General features: G+C 43.6%; 1 protein-coding gene across 8 annotated transcripts in view; it reads right to left on the minus strand.

The window, feature by feature from the left end:
- Positions 1-6,160: 6,160 nt before the first annotated feature.
- TMCC1 (transmembrane and coiled-coil domain family 1) overlaps positions 6,161-14,856 on the minus strand; it is a 63,641-nt gene continuing 54,945 nt past the window's right edge. For all 8 annotated transcript variants that reach the window (XM_021542556.2, XM_021542550.2, XM_021542551.2 and 5 more), the window contains 2 exons: positions 9,076-9,211; positions 6,161-6,775 (listed from right to left, as the gene is read on the minus strand). In XM_021542556.2, coding sequence (XP_021398231.1) covers positions 6,461-6,775; positions 9,076-9,211 — 451 coding nt within the window. In that variant the 3' untranslated portion in view covers positions 6,161-6,460. The remainder of the gene's footprint in view (positions 6,776-9,075; positions 9,212-14,856) is intronic.

The following is a 14,856-nucleotide window of genomic DNA, read 5'->3' on the forward strand; positions in this document are numbered from 1 at the left end:
GGAACATACCCTAAGTTCTTGAGCAGTGTGGAACAGGGCTATTGTACCCATGCCAAGGGTTACAACTGCTTCAAGATGTGTGAGACAACAATCAAGAGGGTCGAGGGATGTTGCTTCCTTGAAGATATTTTCTGCTGAGGAGTGCTCCAACAGTGAAATGTCACCTGCTTCCTCCAATCCCTGTTCTCTTCTCAGGATCCTTTGTCCAGGTAAGCAGGATGGGGTATTTGTAAAATATCCCATTTAGTTCTCAGGGTCTGCCTGAGACAAGGATGAGCCGTGCTTTCTGGTCACAGCTCCTTCCCAGAGCAAACCAAGCAGCTGCCTCCCCCTCAGTCTGCTCATCTGAGTCAGCACCATCCCCTTCAGGGACATGCTTGGCAGAGCTGAGGAGGAACGGGAGCTGGCTTGGCCCAGAGCTCCTGTTCACGCTCAGGGACTGGGGAAGCACATTGGTGATGTGCCAGCAGTGCCAGAATCGGGTGGAATTGAGGAACTGACTGACCAGACAGAGCAATGTGGTGTCACACTCATCTGCTTCTCTGTCCTGACCACACAGGCTCTCAGGGGTCCTCTTCCCTAGAGATCACAATAAGACTAGCTGTAAAGGTGTTCTTCAAACAGTGATTTGGAGCCAAAGGTGTCTTCAGGCTGTCACAACAGAGGTCTGATAGGTGACCCCAATCTGAAAACACTTTTATGTGTGTAGTGGAGGAACTTCTGAATGCCTTCAGACCTCTTGGTTGCAAGGCGAGTATCAGCTGAAAGCAGGCAGGGCTACAGTAACAGCTGCACTGAGGAGAAGGGCTGAAAACACACTGCATCTTCCCATCCTGCTCTGGCCTTTGTCCTCAGGCAGTATTACTTACTTTTCCCCCTTTGACCAGGATTGGCACAAGGCTGGTACAAAGGCAGAGAACACATACAAAGTGACTCTTATTCCTAATTTCAGAGGGGATCTGGCTATAGAGTATGAGCCACCCAGCAGAGCTGGTTTGCCCTGGGATATTCTATTTCATGCTATTTCAGGCAGCAAAGAACCCTCTTCCTATTTCTAACTCCAGTCAGTGAGGGAAGATCCACTGAGGCTGATGAACCACTGACCAACACTTAAACACCAGCTGATTTGGTGTTTAAGAAACAACTTGAAGACAAGTATTTTGTGGTAGGGAGCTGGCTGTTTGCAAAAATTTCCACGATTAGCACATCAAAGTGATGTTATTTGGCTGGGGAGAATGACTGCTCCAGTGAGAAACATCAGCCAATTCCTCACCTCCACTGCTGCAACCCAGCATGGGTGTACCCTTGCCATATCCCTGTTTGTTCCCCAGGACCTGGGTGGAGCTATCAAACCACTTCCCACAGACTAACCAAAAAGCTGAGTAACACCACCTAATACCCTATATTATCAGATTAAATCTGTTGACATGGGAGTAGAAGGCCAGTGCATTCACCTTTGGTCATCATAGCCCTCTGCTGGTCCTGAGCCACAGCCAGCACCTCTCAGGTAACCACCCCAAAAAGAATGCAGAACCATTTACCTTCACAACCGTGTCCCATCCTGAGCTAGACAGCTCTAGCAAAAGCAGCACCATGCACTCACTTCATCCGTAAACTGCTCAAATTTGCATTCTGGTTGTGTGGAGATTACGGGGGAAAATCCTGCTAACAACTGCTTTTGCTTTTTGATCTCTTGCTGGCTTTACATTACTTGCATCTCTGTGAAAACAGAGAAAAGGACTCAGTACCTTTCTCCTTAAAATACTGTTAATATTGCTTCCATTCCCTTCGTGGTTCTTTGCTCCCCATACCACATGACCAAAAACCAAGAGGAACAAGTATCTTCTCCACACCAGTGAGGAATCCACTCACTTTCAGTTTGTACAAATAATAAAGGATTCAGAAATTCTTCTACGAAACACAGTAGCCAAAATAATCTTGTTTACAGCAGTGGCTCAATCAACATTGTTTAGCCTCTTGCCTTTGCTCAGGGAGACAGAACTTTCTGCCAAGGAGTGCTGTCCTGCCGGCTGCAGCCTTCCTCATCCAAACTGAACCAGGCCTGAACTGCTCCATCACAAGCTCCCTGAGACACATGGGTGATGCTACAATTGCACCTGCCTCTAAACATGCATGCAACACAGAGCGAGCCCTGAAATCCCTTAAGGACAAAGTCCACAGAAGCAAGGGCCATTCTCATCTGGGATAGGGCAGGCCACAGACCAGTGGTGGAAAAATACAGGACCAACTTCTGGTCCTTCCAAGACAGACCCTTCTCGGGTAAGCCTGACTGCACCGACCTCAAACTGAGTCATAATGTGGCCACAGGGAACCTGCCAGAGGCTGTCCCAGGCACGAGGGGGCTGGAAAGGATCAGTGAGGATGAATGCAATGCTGCTGCTCCTTTCCTCTACCCACAAAGACCAGACACTGGCAACAGCTTATTTTCATTGCGCCCTAGTGGTGTGTAGCTGGCTGAGTGTAGGATAAAGTCTGACAATCAAAGCTATGGAAAATCTGCTCACATTTTGAGCTCTCAGGGCTCAGCGGTTTTGACACACCCCTCTTCTTCTCCATGATAGCACCTCCCTTCCCCTGCCCTTCTGGAAAGATCCAAACTAGACCGGTGTTAATAGCTGAGGTCTTTATTTAAAGTTTTTTTATATACAGTAAAAGTGCCACAGATAAATCTGCGACAATCAGACAAGACAAATGTAAATCTCTCTCAACAATTAGCAGCTTAAGATCTATAAACTACAGTGTTACGTTCACAAGTGTCATTTCTGTACTTTTCAACCCGTGCAAGTGAGTTTTTTTGTTTATTTTTTTACACTTTTAAAACACACTTACAGCTAAGTCAATTGCCTACAACTATACCACCTGGCATACACAACACAGACACACAGGGTAACTCTTTAGCCACTTTCAGAATTCATTTAAAAACTGGCAAAACTACCAAATCTTGAACCCTTTGTAGCTTGGCTTCTTTTGTTATAATGCCTTTTCTTTTTTTAATTTAAAAAAATGCATATTTTCAAAGCTGACAGACAGTGCTTTCCTGTCCCAGTGTAACACACTCATAAGTCAGCAGTTCATCTGATCCCACCTAAGCACGCACGGCATTGGAATAAACCAGCACTGAATAAATACAGCACTGCTTGGGAGCATGCTGAGTATCCTTGAACTAAACTAATGAGGCTGAGAGAAAAAACAGCTTTATAAAAGTTTTAAAAGTAATTTTTTTTTGCATCAAGATTTTCTTTCTTCTTTATATTGAAGGAAATGGGGGAAACAGATGAACTTCACTTGAACCCTCAAATGTTAATGAGGAGGTTCTGCTCTTGGAACTTACACAGCCCATTATATTTTTCCCTTTTAATGTGCCAATGCATGTGCTAAACACATCTAAGCAATTTCTGAATCACTTCAACTCCGAATATGAAATGTTTTGGGGAACATTCTGCAACTCAGTGATGGTAACTAAAAAGTTTTTATCTACAAAAGAGGCTATTAAAGGTACTCACACACGCACCCACATCCACAGCAGAAACTGTGCTCTACATCATCCAGAAACACTCCATCAGGAAAGCAAACGCAACCATGTACAAGGAAAGGGAGCTTTAAAGCTAGAATCACATTTCCAACAACATCATCATCAAGCTATCAGAAATCATCACAGACTTTCAAATTGAAGAGGGAGGAAAACCCCAAAATGTTCTGCTGTGCAAAAGGCAAAACACATGGCAGTTATGTCAGGATATGAGACGTGGATGCAGCATGATATATGATGTTACTGCAGACAAGTTTCTGGAATGGAAGAAACTGTTGAGAGAGAAAGAGACAAACACTTTGTCCAGACCCATATAATGGCCTTCACCAAAGAGTTCTGTGATGTCAGCTTCTATTAAGCCTGCACCTTCTGGCAAAGCTAGCAAATGGTATTTACTGAGTATGACAGAGTTCAGAAAATAAATTAAATTAGGATTTAAAGAAGAGGGACAAACACTTCCTTTAAGTACTACAGACACTGAGTGACCAGAGCCATTGGCTTTTAACTCCTTCCTGATTTGACAACATAAAGCAATTCTAGTGTGAGAAGACTGAGAAAAAGAGGTACAAAGGCCAGGTTTCAGAAAAAAAGGCAACAAAGTATTTCAGTTATGTGCCAAATCAGTTCTTACTGTTATTCACACATTTCTTTCTGACAAAACCTGCGTAATGGGAAGATGATAGCCAAGAAATGTGAGTCACTAGAGAAGAGCCTCACTGGAGCCAGAAGCAAGGGAGGGAATGGCCACGCACCTCTGCTCTGGCTGTGGCACTGCAGAAAGCACAAGCAGTTTTGGCTTGAGTCAGCTGTAAATAGCAATCTTTGTTTTAATTAGGACAGGAGCAGATTAGTGCACATGGTGACAGAGAGGTGTACTGGGATCCCTGGGGGAAGGGCACCTGAGTTTCCTGTGACTACAGAAAAAAAGAACCCTTGGAGGAAGAAAAATGGTTGGACAGTGGAGGGCTTGCCTTTTCTAGCAATCAGAAAACACTCAAGGTATTAACCTTGTTTGAGGGAATTTCTCAGAACCCAGAATCTGAATCATAGCACAATGCCCATGTATGTGTGTATATATGTTGAACATGTCTCATACATGCCCATGTATGACTTCAACTGGTTTAGGTCACTTGGGCAACATCTGATTCCTAGAGGGAAGCTGATCCTGGAATGAAGGAAAACAGTAAGACCTAACTAAATACCATAAATGGCTTTGACAGAATCCTGGAGGTATTTTTTTTAGATTTCATGAAGACAAAAGATGAATCTTGGCACTGTTATGGTGAAAGGGACAGCAGTTAAAAATCGGCACAGAATGAACAGAGATTCCTTGGACTTGAGGGCTGCCTGCCTGTACCAACAGGTCACCAGCAATTGCACATTGTGAGGACTTGGGGTTACATTTGAAGCTGATGTTTCCTTTCAAGATTTACAAAGGTGTCTGCACCAAGTGTTGGCTCCTGTGGCTGAAAAAGAGGATGGCACACCACAGATACAGACACACAAATAATCTTACCAGAGTCTGACAGGAGGAAAACTTTGGTTTCACTTTTCAGGTTTTTTTTTTTTTTTATTAAAACTATTTTTGAGATAACCATTCTGTTAAGTGAACTGTTGAGTCAGTATTTCTTTCCTCAAAAGAACCTGTCTTTTCCCTAGGAAGAGATGAACAGAAATTCCTTGCTCTTATCCTGAGGCCAGGAATGAGAGACAAAATGCAAACAAAAAATACAAACATACCATCCTTCACATGTGGAAAAAGAAACAAAAGCCCTGCATGACAAAAAGGTGTGGAGAAGACAGCTGTTTTTCAAGATGCTGCATCTTTAAGCTCAGGAGGACAGACAAATGGCATATGGACAGTGCTGCACTTGACAGGCTGACACTAGAAACTACTCTCTGCCCTCAGAACTGCTTCAGGACAAGACGGCTCACAATTATTCACGCATTTCTTCACTTAAAAACATCACTTCTTTATTTGAAAGAAAAAAGTAATGACCCTCCCAACCCTTTCAAAAAAAACCCCCCAATAATAATAATAATAATTATAATTATAATAATAATAAAAAATCCTATTAGAAACAATAAGGAAGCACTGAGAGTTTGAGTATTACACTCTTCAAGTATGCTGTTTGGATTTTTTTTAAATCTGTGAATATACATATATTAAAAAAACCTTAAAAGTGCGACCAAGGGCTTCTGCTTAAAGAGTATATTTCAAGGACTACTTCAAAATACTGTAGCACAACTGTGCAGTTACTGTGTATGGCATGAGGCTTCCACTCCATATACTCAGCCAAGTTAGCCAGCCTTACAGAAATTTACTGAAATCAGGTTAACACAAACGGCGAACCCAGATGCTGAGCTGGGAGAGGGATCCACACGTTGTTGTTTTTCTCTTGTTAAGGAAAGAAACCACTCAACGCATACAGTCGGACATGGAATGTGAGCAGACTTCACAGTAAAAGTTTAGTGTTACTGGTTTGCTGTGGTACCATCATTCAAGGCTGTGCACTAGATTGAGCTTTGCTCATCTTAAGCTAACCATGTTCTCTTCTTCCCGACAGGTTTAGTACAGTAGTTCAAGCCACAATTTAAACTGCCCATTGGTATGCTTCAAATTTCTGTATTTTATTTATTTCTTTTGTACACTTTAAAGAATCTTAAGATTTGCATCCAAAGAGAACCATGCTACATAAAAATTATCCAGGATTCTCGCCAAAAGAGTTCTTGAATAAAATCTAAAAAATACTATTGCAATGCATCTTGCAGAGAAAAAACGTTATTCTAAATGTAAACAAATTCACTCGGACACTTTAAAACTTCAGCAGAGTAGTTGCTGACTAATCTTTGCCACACCTGCTCACCAAGAGCACCAGGAGGGAGCGGCGCAGCCCATTCCTGCTACCATCATCTGGGGGGAGACAAGAATCGTTCCAAGTAGCCGGTGATGGCATCCCAGTGCTTCCACAAAAAGGCAATGAAAACCACTATAAATAAAGTGCTGAACGTCCTATTGCGAGTCTTCATCAGGGGCACGACGCAGTTGGCCACAGTGGATACAAAGACAAGGAGGACAGCCATGACAGCCAGCAAGATGTTGATGAACTTCCCCAGAAGGTTTCTGGCTGTGGCATTCTCCAGCCCCTCCAACTGCACCACTTGCTGCTGCTGCTGCTGCAGTTCCATCTTGGAGATGCGCGTCTGGCACGCTTCCAGTGCCTCCTGTGGGCAAGAGCACATGCTGGGTTACTCAAGTTCACAGCTGTTACCTCACCAACCAGGCCAGGTCAGGACTATCCCCATGCCTCACAGCGTTCATGCACTGAGCTCCTGCCCTGCAGTAGGAGCAGAGGAAGCAGTGCCATTTCCCATATCTGAGGTGAGAAGCCCCTTGCTGACTGGGCACTGCAGCCTACAATATACCACAGTGCCTCATCTACACCCAGAAGGCTTAACATGGAGGTGCCAGGCTGGGAAATCCCACAGCTTCTGCCAGAAGGGGGCTACCCAGACACCTGGGCACTTCAGCTTTGGTTCCAAAAGGCCACTCAGAGGACAGAGGTGCTATGCTTAGCCAGAAATCTTCATCTTCTTCTGGGATGTGTATTCCCAGAACCTCAACTTCCATCACCTTCCTTGGAGTCACTTGTACTTATCTGACCCCTTTGCAGAAAACTAGGCAATGCCACAGAAAACTACATCAACAAAAATAACTACCAAAGGCTCAGCTGTGTTCCGCTTTCTTAGTGAGCTGTGAGCTCAGAGAAAGAAAAGTCTGAGGGGCAGTAAGGCTGGGACTTCACAGCTGCCATTGCAGCAAGGGTATCTTCTCCAGACTGTAGCAAGCTGTGTCACTGGCACAGTTACAGCTGACTCTGTGAGGGCTGGGGAAAGACATCTAGAAGGGCAAGAAGCATGACATTTATGGAACTGCCTACAGGAAGAGACAGAATGAAAGGAAGTGGACAAATCCACCTCTTTAAAACCCCACTGATTCAGGGAGGATTTGTCAGACCTTTTCACCAGGCTGAATCCCAGCTGGACCAACCCAACCTGCACTAACACTGGTGACATGCAATGCAGGGGGCTAGGGAGAAGAAGAGAGGTTTTCAGGCAATTAACACCAAGAGAGACTTCTGCTCTTGAAGGTACCAAGTTAAAGTATTTCCACGAATCTTCCCTCAGAGTCAGCTTTTCAGACACAACTGCAAATATGATATACAAGTCTGCAGCAATACTTCCCGGGCTGATCACCAAAAAAGGAACCAGGACTGTTGCTCTGCAACAGTAGCTCATGCTCTTCAATAGTTTTTCATACAACAAGACACTTCCCTCTTCCCCAGCAGTGCTGAGAAATAACACTGTCCCAGCTTTTGAGTTTACACTAAAACACTGAATCATACAATGTAGATTAAAAAGAACTTTTGAGAAATCCCCAATTCAATTCAATCTTCCTGCCATCTGAATTTAGAGAGGAGAACAAAACCTGACTGTTGTAACACTTCCCCAAGGGAGAGCCTCCTGTTTACACTGCCAGGGGCCATTGTACCACTGTCCACAGACACTGATTAAATTTAAGTTAAAGGTCATTGTCACCTGTTAAATTTCTCATTGCATCATGTCTGTGCTGGTTAATGAAACATGAAGGCTTCTCCCTGGTTAAGACCCCTGAAAGCACAAGGCAGAATTGCTCAGCTGCCTTAAACAGCAGTGACCAAGAAGAACGTTTGACAACAGGAGTTGCAGCTGGTGTGTGAACAGCATAGCCTGCATGGTCTTCAGAGGAAATCACCTGGCTGAAGTACCTCAGCAGGAAAAAGGGAGAACTCTTAATGTACAACTCTCTGCTCACACTACAAATATCTCCCATCAACAATCAGAACTGAGACATCTGTTAAAACTACCACAGCAAGTACTTATACTAGTCAAGAGACTTGTTTCTGAATAGGCCTTTTTCTGTAAGGGTCAGCAGCTGCTTTGCTTTATAGAAGGGATTCCAACTTCAAGACCTGTTTCATAGCCTTTTTTACATACTAAAAGAAACTTTTCTTTTAGAAACACCCCCTTATTTCTTCAAAGACAACAGAAAGAATTATTTCCTGACTCAATGCAGTGCACACACAAAGCCATTTTTCCTTAGATGTATGTGACCATTGCTGTAAAATCACACACCCCAGGGCCCATGTGCTGGGAACACTACTGTAAAAGAAGTGTTTGGATCACAGCCCATTGAGTGTCTAATATAAAAGCCTGCACAAAGAGTGGGCTCTGGCTCCTGCTCTGCTCCAGCTGAGCAGTAGGTCCCTTCAGTGTGGGACACAGCCCTGCTTTATGGAGGAGGTTAGCTGGAGAGGTACCCACAGGTCAGAGATGGAATAAGGACCTTTTGGAATGCAGCAGTTTAGCAATAAGGCTACAAGGATTAAAATCAAATAGTGAAGCACAAGCATACTTCAAAAGTGACTAAGTTCCTGAAAGAGCAGGCAGACAGCAGGACTTGGGTCCTTGCTTCTGTCACCCACCTGGATGTCCCGGGCTCGCTCGTAAGACTGATAGGCAATCTTTTCCTCCATGCTGGCCAGCTCCTGTTTTAAATTGAGGATCTCGTTCTGGTGGAGCTCAGTCAAGTCATTTAACTGCTCTTCAAGTCTTTCACATCTAGAAATGACAACACATGTCAATGGCTTTAATGAGAAGAGGATGGCAAAATAAGCAATGAATACCATGGCCTGTGTACTGAAACCAGCATGGCTGCCTCAGTCAGCACACAGCACACTAGCACTAATGCCCTCTTGCTAGAAATTAGTTCTTTTAAACTCTGTGATACTTTCCTACCCTGCAGAAAACACACAATTACATGGTAACTGTTGAGTGATGCAAGAAATTGAGGATGGAATGAGAATAGAATGAGGTATTCACCAAACTTCTATGTAAACCAAACAGTTCCCTTCTAACACCATAAACTCCTAAGCATTTTCATCTACACTTGGAACAGTAATGAGCATAAAAATTACACGGAAATGACATGTGACTGATGCCTCAGAGAACATGTTGTTACTGTCTGATCTCTGCATGAGGTCACATGGATCTTTGATTTGTTTTTCCTTTATCTCCCGTGAATGATGCAACTTAACAAGCAAATACCATCATATTATTTATAAGAAGGACACATGAATCACTAACCTGCAGGCTTATTTTTCAGTTTGCTCCTGGTGGATGGACCAGGAGCAGTCCTGAGGAAGAGGGTTGCTTAAACAAACTGAATGATAACAATTCTGAGAGATAAAGTTTTGCTTCTCCCTAAGAGAATTATAAATTAACTGAAATGGTAGCTCTGATGGTAACAAAGGTATGAGCACAGCTTTGGTGGCCACTGGGTTTTTTCCACGGTCTATGCATTGTAGAAGAAAAAGCTTACCACACAGTCTTTATCATCTAAATCTTGATACTAATAACCAAGACATTTATAAGAAATTAACCACAGAGATAATTCCTTGTTTAAATTTTGGTTTTCTTCTGACTCCACTGAATTCCTACCAAAAAGAAAAAGCCACAACACAAGCAATATTTATCTAGAATGAAGAATTTAATTGCAAGTTCTGAAACTAAGACACAAATCCTGCTTCTCATTTATTTCAATATTTTTTTGTGTTTTAGAATCTGCAGTCAAAAGCTAGGCTTTAAAAACAGCCTTGGTTTTGTTTTTAATAGACAAGTATGAAAAGAATTTTCATTTATGTTCCCAATGAAATATTACTTTAAACTAAGAAGGAGTGAGACTGCATGACAATTTGCAGCAGTAAAATGCATGTGGTCAACCAGCAGTGAAACCAAGACAACTGCCAGCTGACATGGCTGAGCCCAGAAAGGTGCCACAAGAGCTGTGCAACTGTGCCAGGACACACCAGAGAACTGGTTTCCCAGGACTGACAAGGAAATGGCCACGTGAAGAGTGGCTAGTGAAGAAGGAGCCCAGATAATTAATATTGTCCTTTGTTCCCACACAACTTAAAACTGACAACAACTTGACAACAACCAAAAGCACACAGCTAAACCCATGCCAAGCCTCAAAGGCAGCACCAATTACTTGAAATATATTCAGTTTGTTACTATATTACAAAATTCACCAGTGTGTTTATTACACAAGAAGAAACTTAAACATTTCTGAAAATAGCATGACTTTTTTTACCTCCTCTCGTATAAACACCTTTCATAAAGCAGCTGTTGCCAAGCAGCTTAAATCCTGTTCTCTAACAGGAAACAATTGTATTTTAATAACTTCAAAACTACCTCAATCTACAGGAAACATAAGGAAACCCTGCTAATCTGTATAGCCAAGAGTTTAAACAGAACATGATTAGCAGAAGGGTTGGCTCCAATCTTCCTGTCCTGAAGACTGCAGAAACAACCAGCTCATTCCCAATCACTTCACTCTCTGCTCAACCTCAGAACTGCTGCAGTTTGCATCCAAGAATCACCTGCACTTCCAGAACTCACTGTGTCAGGCAAGTGCTAGAAATGGGTTATTTCAAAAAATATGTCCCTGCCCCCACTAACCTACCCTGACTTATTTTTTAAATGACACATCCTCCATTCAGCTTCTTTTCACTTCTTGTCCCAATATCTACAATTTAGAAAATTATTTTTTTCCATCTGCTTTCTATTGGTGTTCAAATTTAAAAAGCAAGGAGGGATTTATGCAACTTACAGGGCCCAGAACCAGGATTTCTCTATTGAAAGTTGGTTTGCATTTAAGTGGGAGTATTACACAAATAAAAGGGATAGGCTACTTGTCAAGACGATTAAGATGAAATACATACCTCTAGTTCATGAGTGCCAGGGTCTATTGAACAAACTAAATTTGTCTGTGAATATTGCAGTGCCCTGAATAATCAAATCCCACTTCACTTCATGTATGGAAAACGCCTCTTTGGAGTTCAAGAACTATTTTGTTACTATTTAAAATGTGAAATTTCTCCTTAAAATAACAAGCTCCTGCCCAGAAACATCTCTGTGCAGCGGATCAGTGCTGCCTGTCACAAGAATCACAGAGGTCATGAGAGCTGTTCCTACGGACACAGTAAATAGCTGGGGTGTTTGGCTCAAATGTGGGATATGGGAACACTTCATTTCAAATAGTCATGTTTTATTTCCATATGTTTTCTGAGGCTCACTGCATGGGAATCAGGAAAATGGTCTGAAAAAGGCTCAGAAACACAACTATGACCATCTCATTTTTCTAAAAAGCTTGAAGGCATTTAAAAGTAATAGCTGCAAAATACAAAGCTAACATAGCATATGGAAGGGAGGGATGTGATAAAAAAAGACATTTGATCTGCACTCAGTGCTATGGCGAGTAAACTCTGATCAAACTAAGACATCTGCAGTAGACTGTGAATGAAGTTTAGTACCTGTCTTCAGGTGTCTCTCAAGATGGACCTTTTTGTCTTTATAGCTATGTCATACAAACATTCATGTACATTTGTCACTAAATACGTCTTTACACTACTGAACACACTGCTTCCAATAGTGGAGTAAAGAGCTAAAACCAGAAGTTATTTGTAGTATGCACCAAGTCTTCTACCTAGAAGGATACACAAAGGACAGAGCTTGCTCCCAACAGGGAGCATGAGATGCTCCTGACACCCACACACATCCCTGTACTTCCAGCTCTAAGCCTCCCTGGAAGGAGCACAGACAGCTTTGCAGGGATGTTTTGGTGCTGCCCTGGCTGGGTAAACACCAACACGCTGCCCTCCACTGCCCAGCCACACTCCAGAACAGCCATGCCAACACTCCTAGACCTCAGAGCTTTAGCTCCTTTTATCTATTTTAGAACACATTATGAGGACAGACTGCAGTGTGACAATTAGACTACGTTAAAACACACAAATGGAAGCACCAGTGACTAGCCTTTTGGATGAAGGATTTTTTCTGACAGGAGCATAGGAGACCAAAATGCCCTTTCCAAGGCTCTCAGGCTTGGGAAGAAACCCAAAACCTTAGACTGGCCACACTCCAAATATGTGAGCTTATGGGTTTGCCATGTACAAACAGGTTCCTGAAGGGACAAACAAGATGAAAATACTCAGTAGGAACTTTATTTCAGTCTCAATAGCACAGAAAGTCCCTGCTTGTACGGGTAAACAATTGCCACCTTCCAATAATGATATTAGCAAGAAGCCATTTCAGCGCCTGCTCCTAGTGCAAAGAAAACAATGATGGCCCAGTACTGTCAGGCCCTTCCTTCCTCAGTGGCTCAGCCCCAGCAGAGCAGAGCAGTGCTCCGGAGCCAGCATGTGCTGGGCAGCACAGCCCACCCCGGCCTCCCCATGGTGCTGCCAGGCCTGCACCAGGGTGGGAGAACTGGAGCAACTGGACAGGCGAGTCCCTGCCTCAGAGACTAGGGTTAGCAAACTGGCAGTCACACAAAGTGATAGACAAGATTTGGAAGCAGGGAGAGGGGAGGGAGGAGATGAAGGAGGTCAAGGAAAACCTGTGAGGCAAGCCATGGCTGATAAACAGAAACTGCACAAACACAAACAGGAAAAAAGATCAGAACCTGCAAAACAGTAGACAATTTAAGAAAGAGGAAATGGATTAAGACCAGGTGAGAAAATGTCATGGCACGTACTTTGCTCCAGCTTCCAGGTCCAATGCAAACACTTGGTGTCACCTGACAAGAAAAAGACTTCTCCAAAAATTTTTTTTTTAAGCTTCAACTCTGTGTTTGTTTTTGAAAGCTTCCTATAAACAGAGCAGACTTAGGAGATATTTACAACTTTTAAAGCCAATTATGATTAATCTGAATCCCCAGCTTGCCAGCATTAAACCACAACTTCCTCTCCCTTCCTTTAGCTTTTTTCTGAAGAGAGCTGAGGAGTAAGAGGGGTTCCAGTTGGAGGAACAGGCGCCACCCCTCCCTGCCAAGGCAGCAGCACCCTCTGCCCTTGGACATATCACATTACCTTCTACTTGTAAGGTGAAGTCGGCTTTTATCATTGTGATGGTTCAAAATACAGAAGCTATAAAAACAACAATCTACATTTGTACAGTCCTGTAGTCATCTAACTGATTAACCCATGAGCTCTTGCTGATCATGCAGTTATCCACACAGACAAGATCACTGAGTGTGGTTTAACTGGTCCTCTTTAAAGGTCACACCTTTAATTAATTTGCATCAACATTCCAAATGACAGGTCTAAATTACTATCTTAAGCTTTTATAAGCCAAACGCAGATTCTCCCTGCTTTTCATTCGAGGCTGCCTTGGTTAGTGCTTGGGGTCTGGGCTGACCTCAGGGAGTGCTCTGCAAAGGTTAATGGCACATGACAGGTATGACTTCATGGTGCGCTAGTATGGGACCTACGTGAACCTTGCTCAGAGGTGCTGGGCAGCAACTAGCCTGCTTAGCTGACAGCACACATCAGTCCCCAAGGTCTACTATTGTACTTTCAGGCCACTCTGTCAGCTGTGCCATGTTTGCATTTAGCATTCCACCATGAATGGCTGCTGCTGTATGCGTGAAACAACAACCTACACAGCAACAGACAACAGCACCTCTCTGCTGAGGAACAGAAGATCCAGCTTCACATCGCTTTGTGATGACTTGATGACACTGAGGCACTAGGAACCAAAGCTGCTGTACTGGTTGCCGGTTTCAGTCAAACTGCTGATTATTGCATTGCAGGATTAGAAAGTAGTGTTGGTCTGGCTTTGTTTGCCCAAGCTCTGCAAAGCACACTGAGAGCCTGCTGTCTCTACCAGATCCTAGCAGGCTAGCCTTTTCCAGAGTTTTTCCAACGTTCTGGCATAAGCATGTCTAAAGAGCTGTAGGGCAACTCCATGTTACGCTGCACAAACCAGTGCAGCAAGTGGCACAGGGCACTTCAGCAAGCCTGTACACACCCCCAGCAGCTCTGCTGTGCCTTTGTGTTTCACATCCTGGCAAAGTCATGAATTGGGCTTTGCATTTGTTATTTAAAGTTTAAGAATTCTGTCCAGGATGCCTGCAGAAGAGCAGCTAGTAACTTTTCCCTTCAGAGCCTGGAGTCAAGCCCTTGCTCCCAGCGTGCATGCTGGGGGATGTCAGGTACTCAGCAGAACAGCACAGGGCAGTCTGCAGAGAGCCTCTCCCACCCAGCAAGGAAAGGGAAGCATTCCCTCAGCACTGCTCCATGGGCAGCTTTGCTCAGCAGGGAGGTGGTGGCAGCTGGTCAGACTGCCTTACTGAAGGTCACTATCACTTCTTCCCTGTGACTTCATCGGGGATCAGCAGCTCCACCTTTCCATTCCTTCCCGTG

This window comes from Lonchura striata, chromosome 12 (assembly GCF_046129695.1).
Source record: "Lonchura striata isolate bLonStr1 chromosome 12, bLonStr1.mat, whole genome shotgun sequence".
Lineage (NCBI taxonomy): Eukaryota > Metazoa > Chordata > Aves > Passeriformes > Estrildidae > Lonchura > Lonchura striata.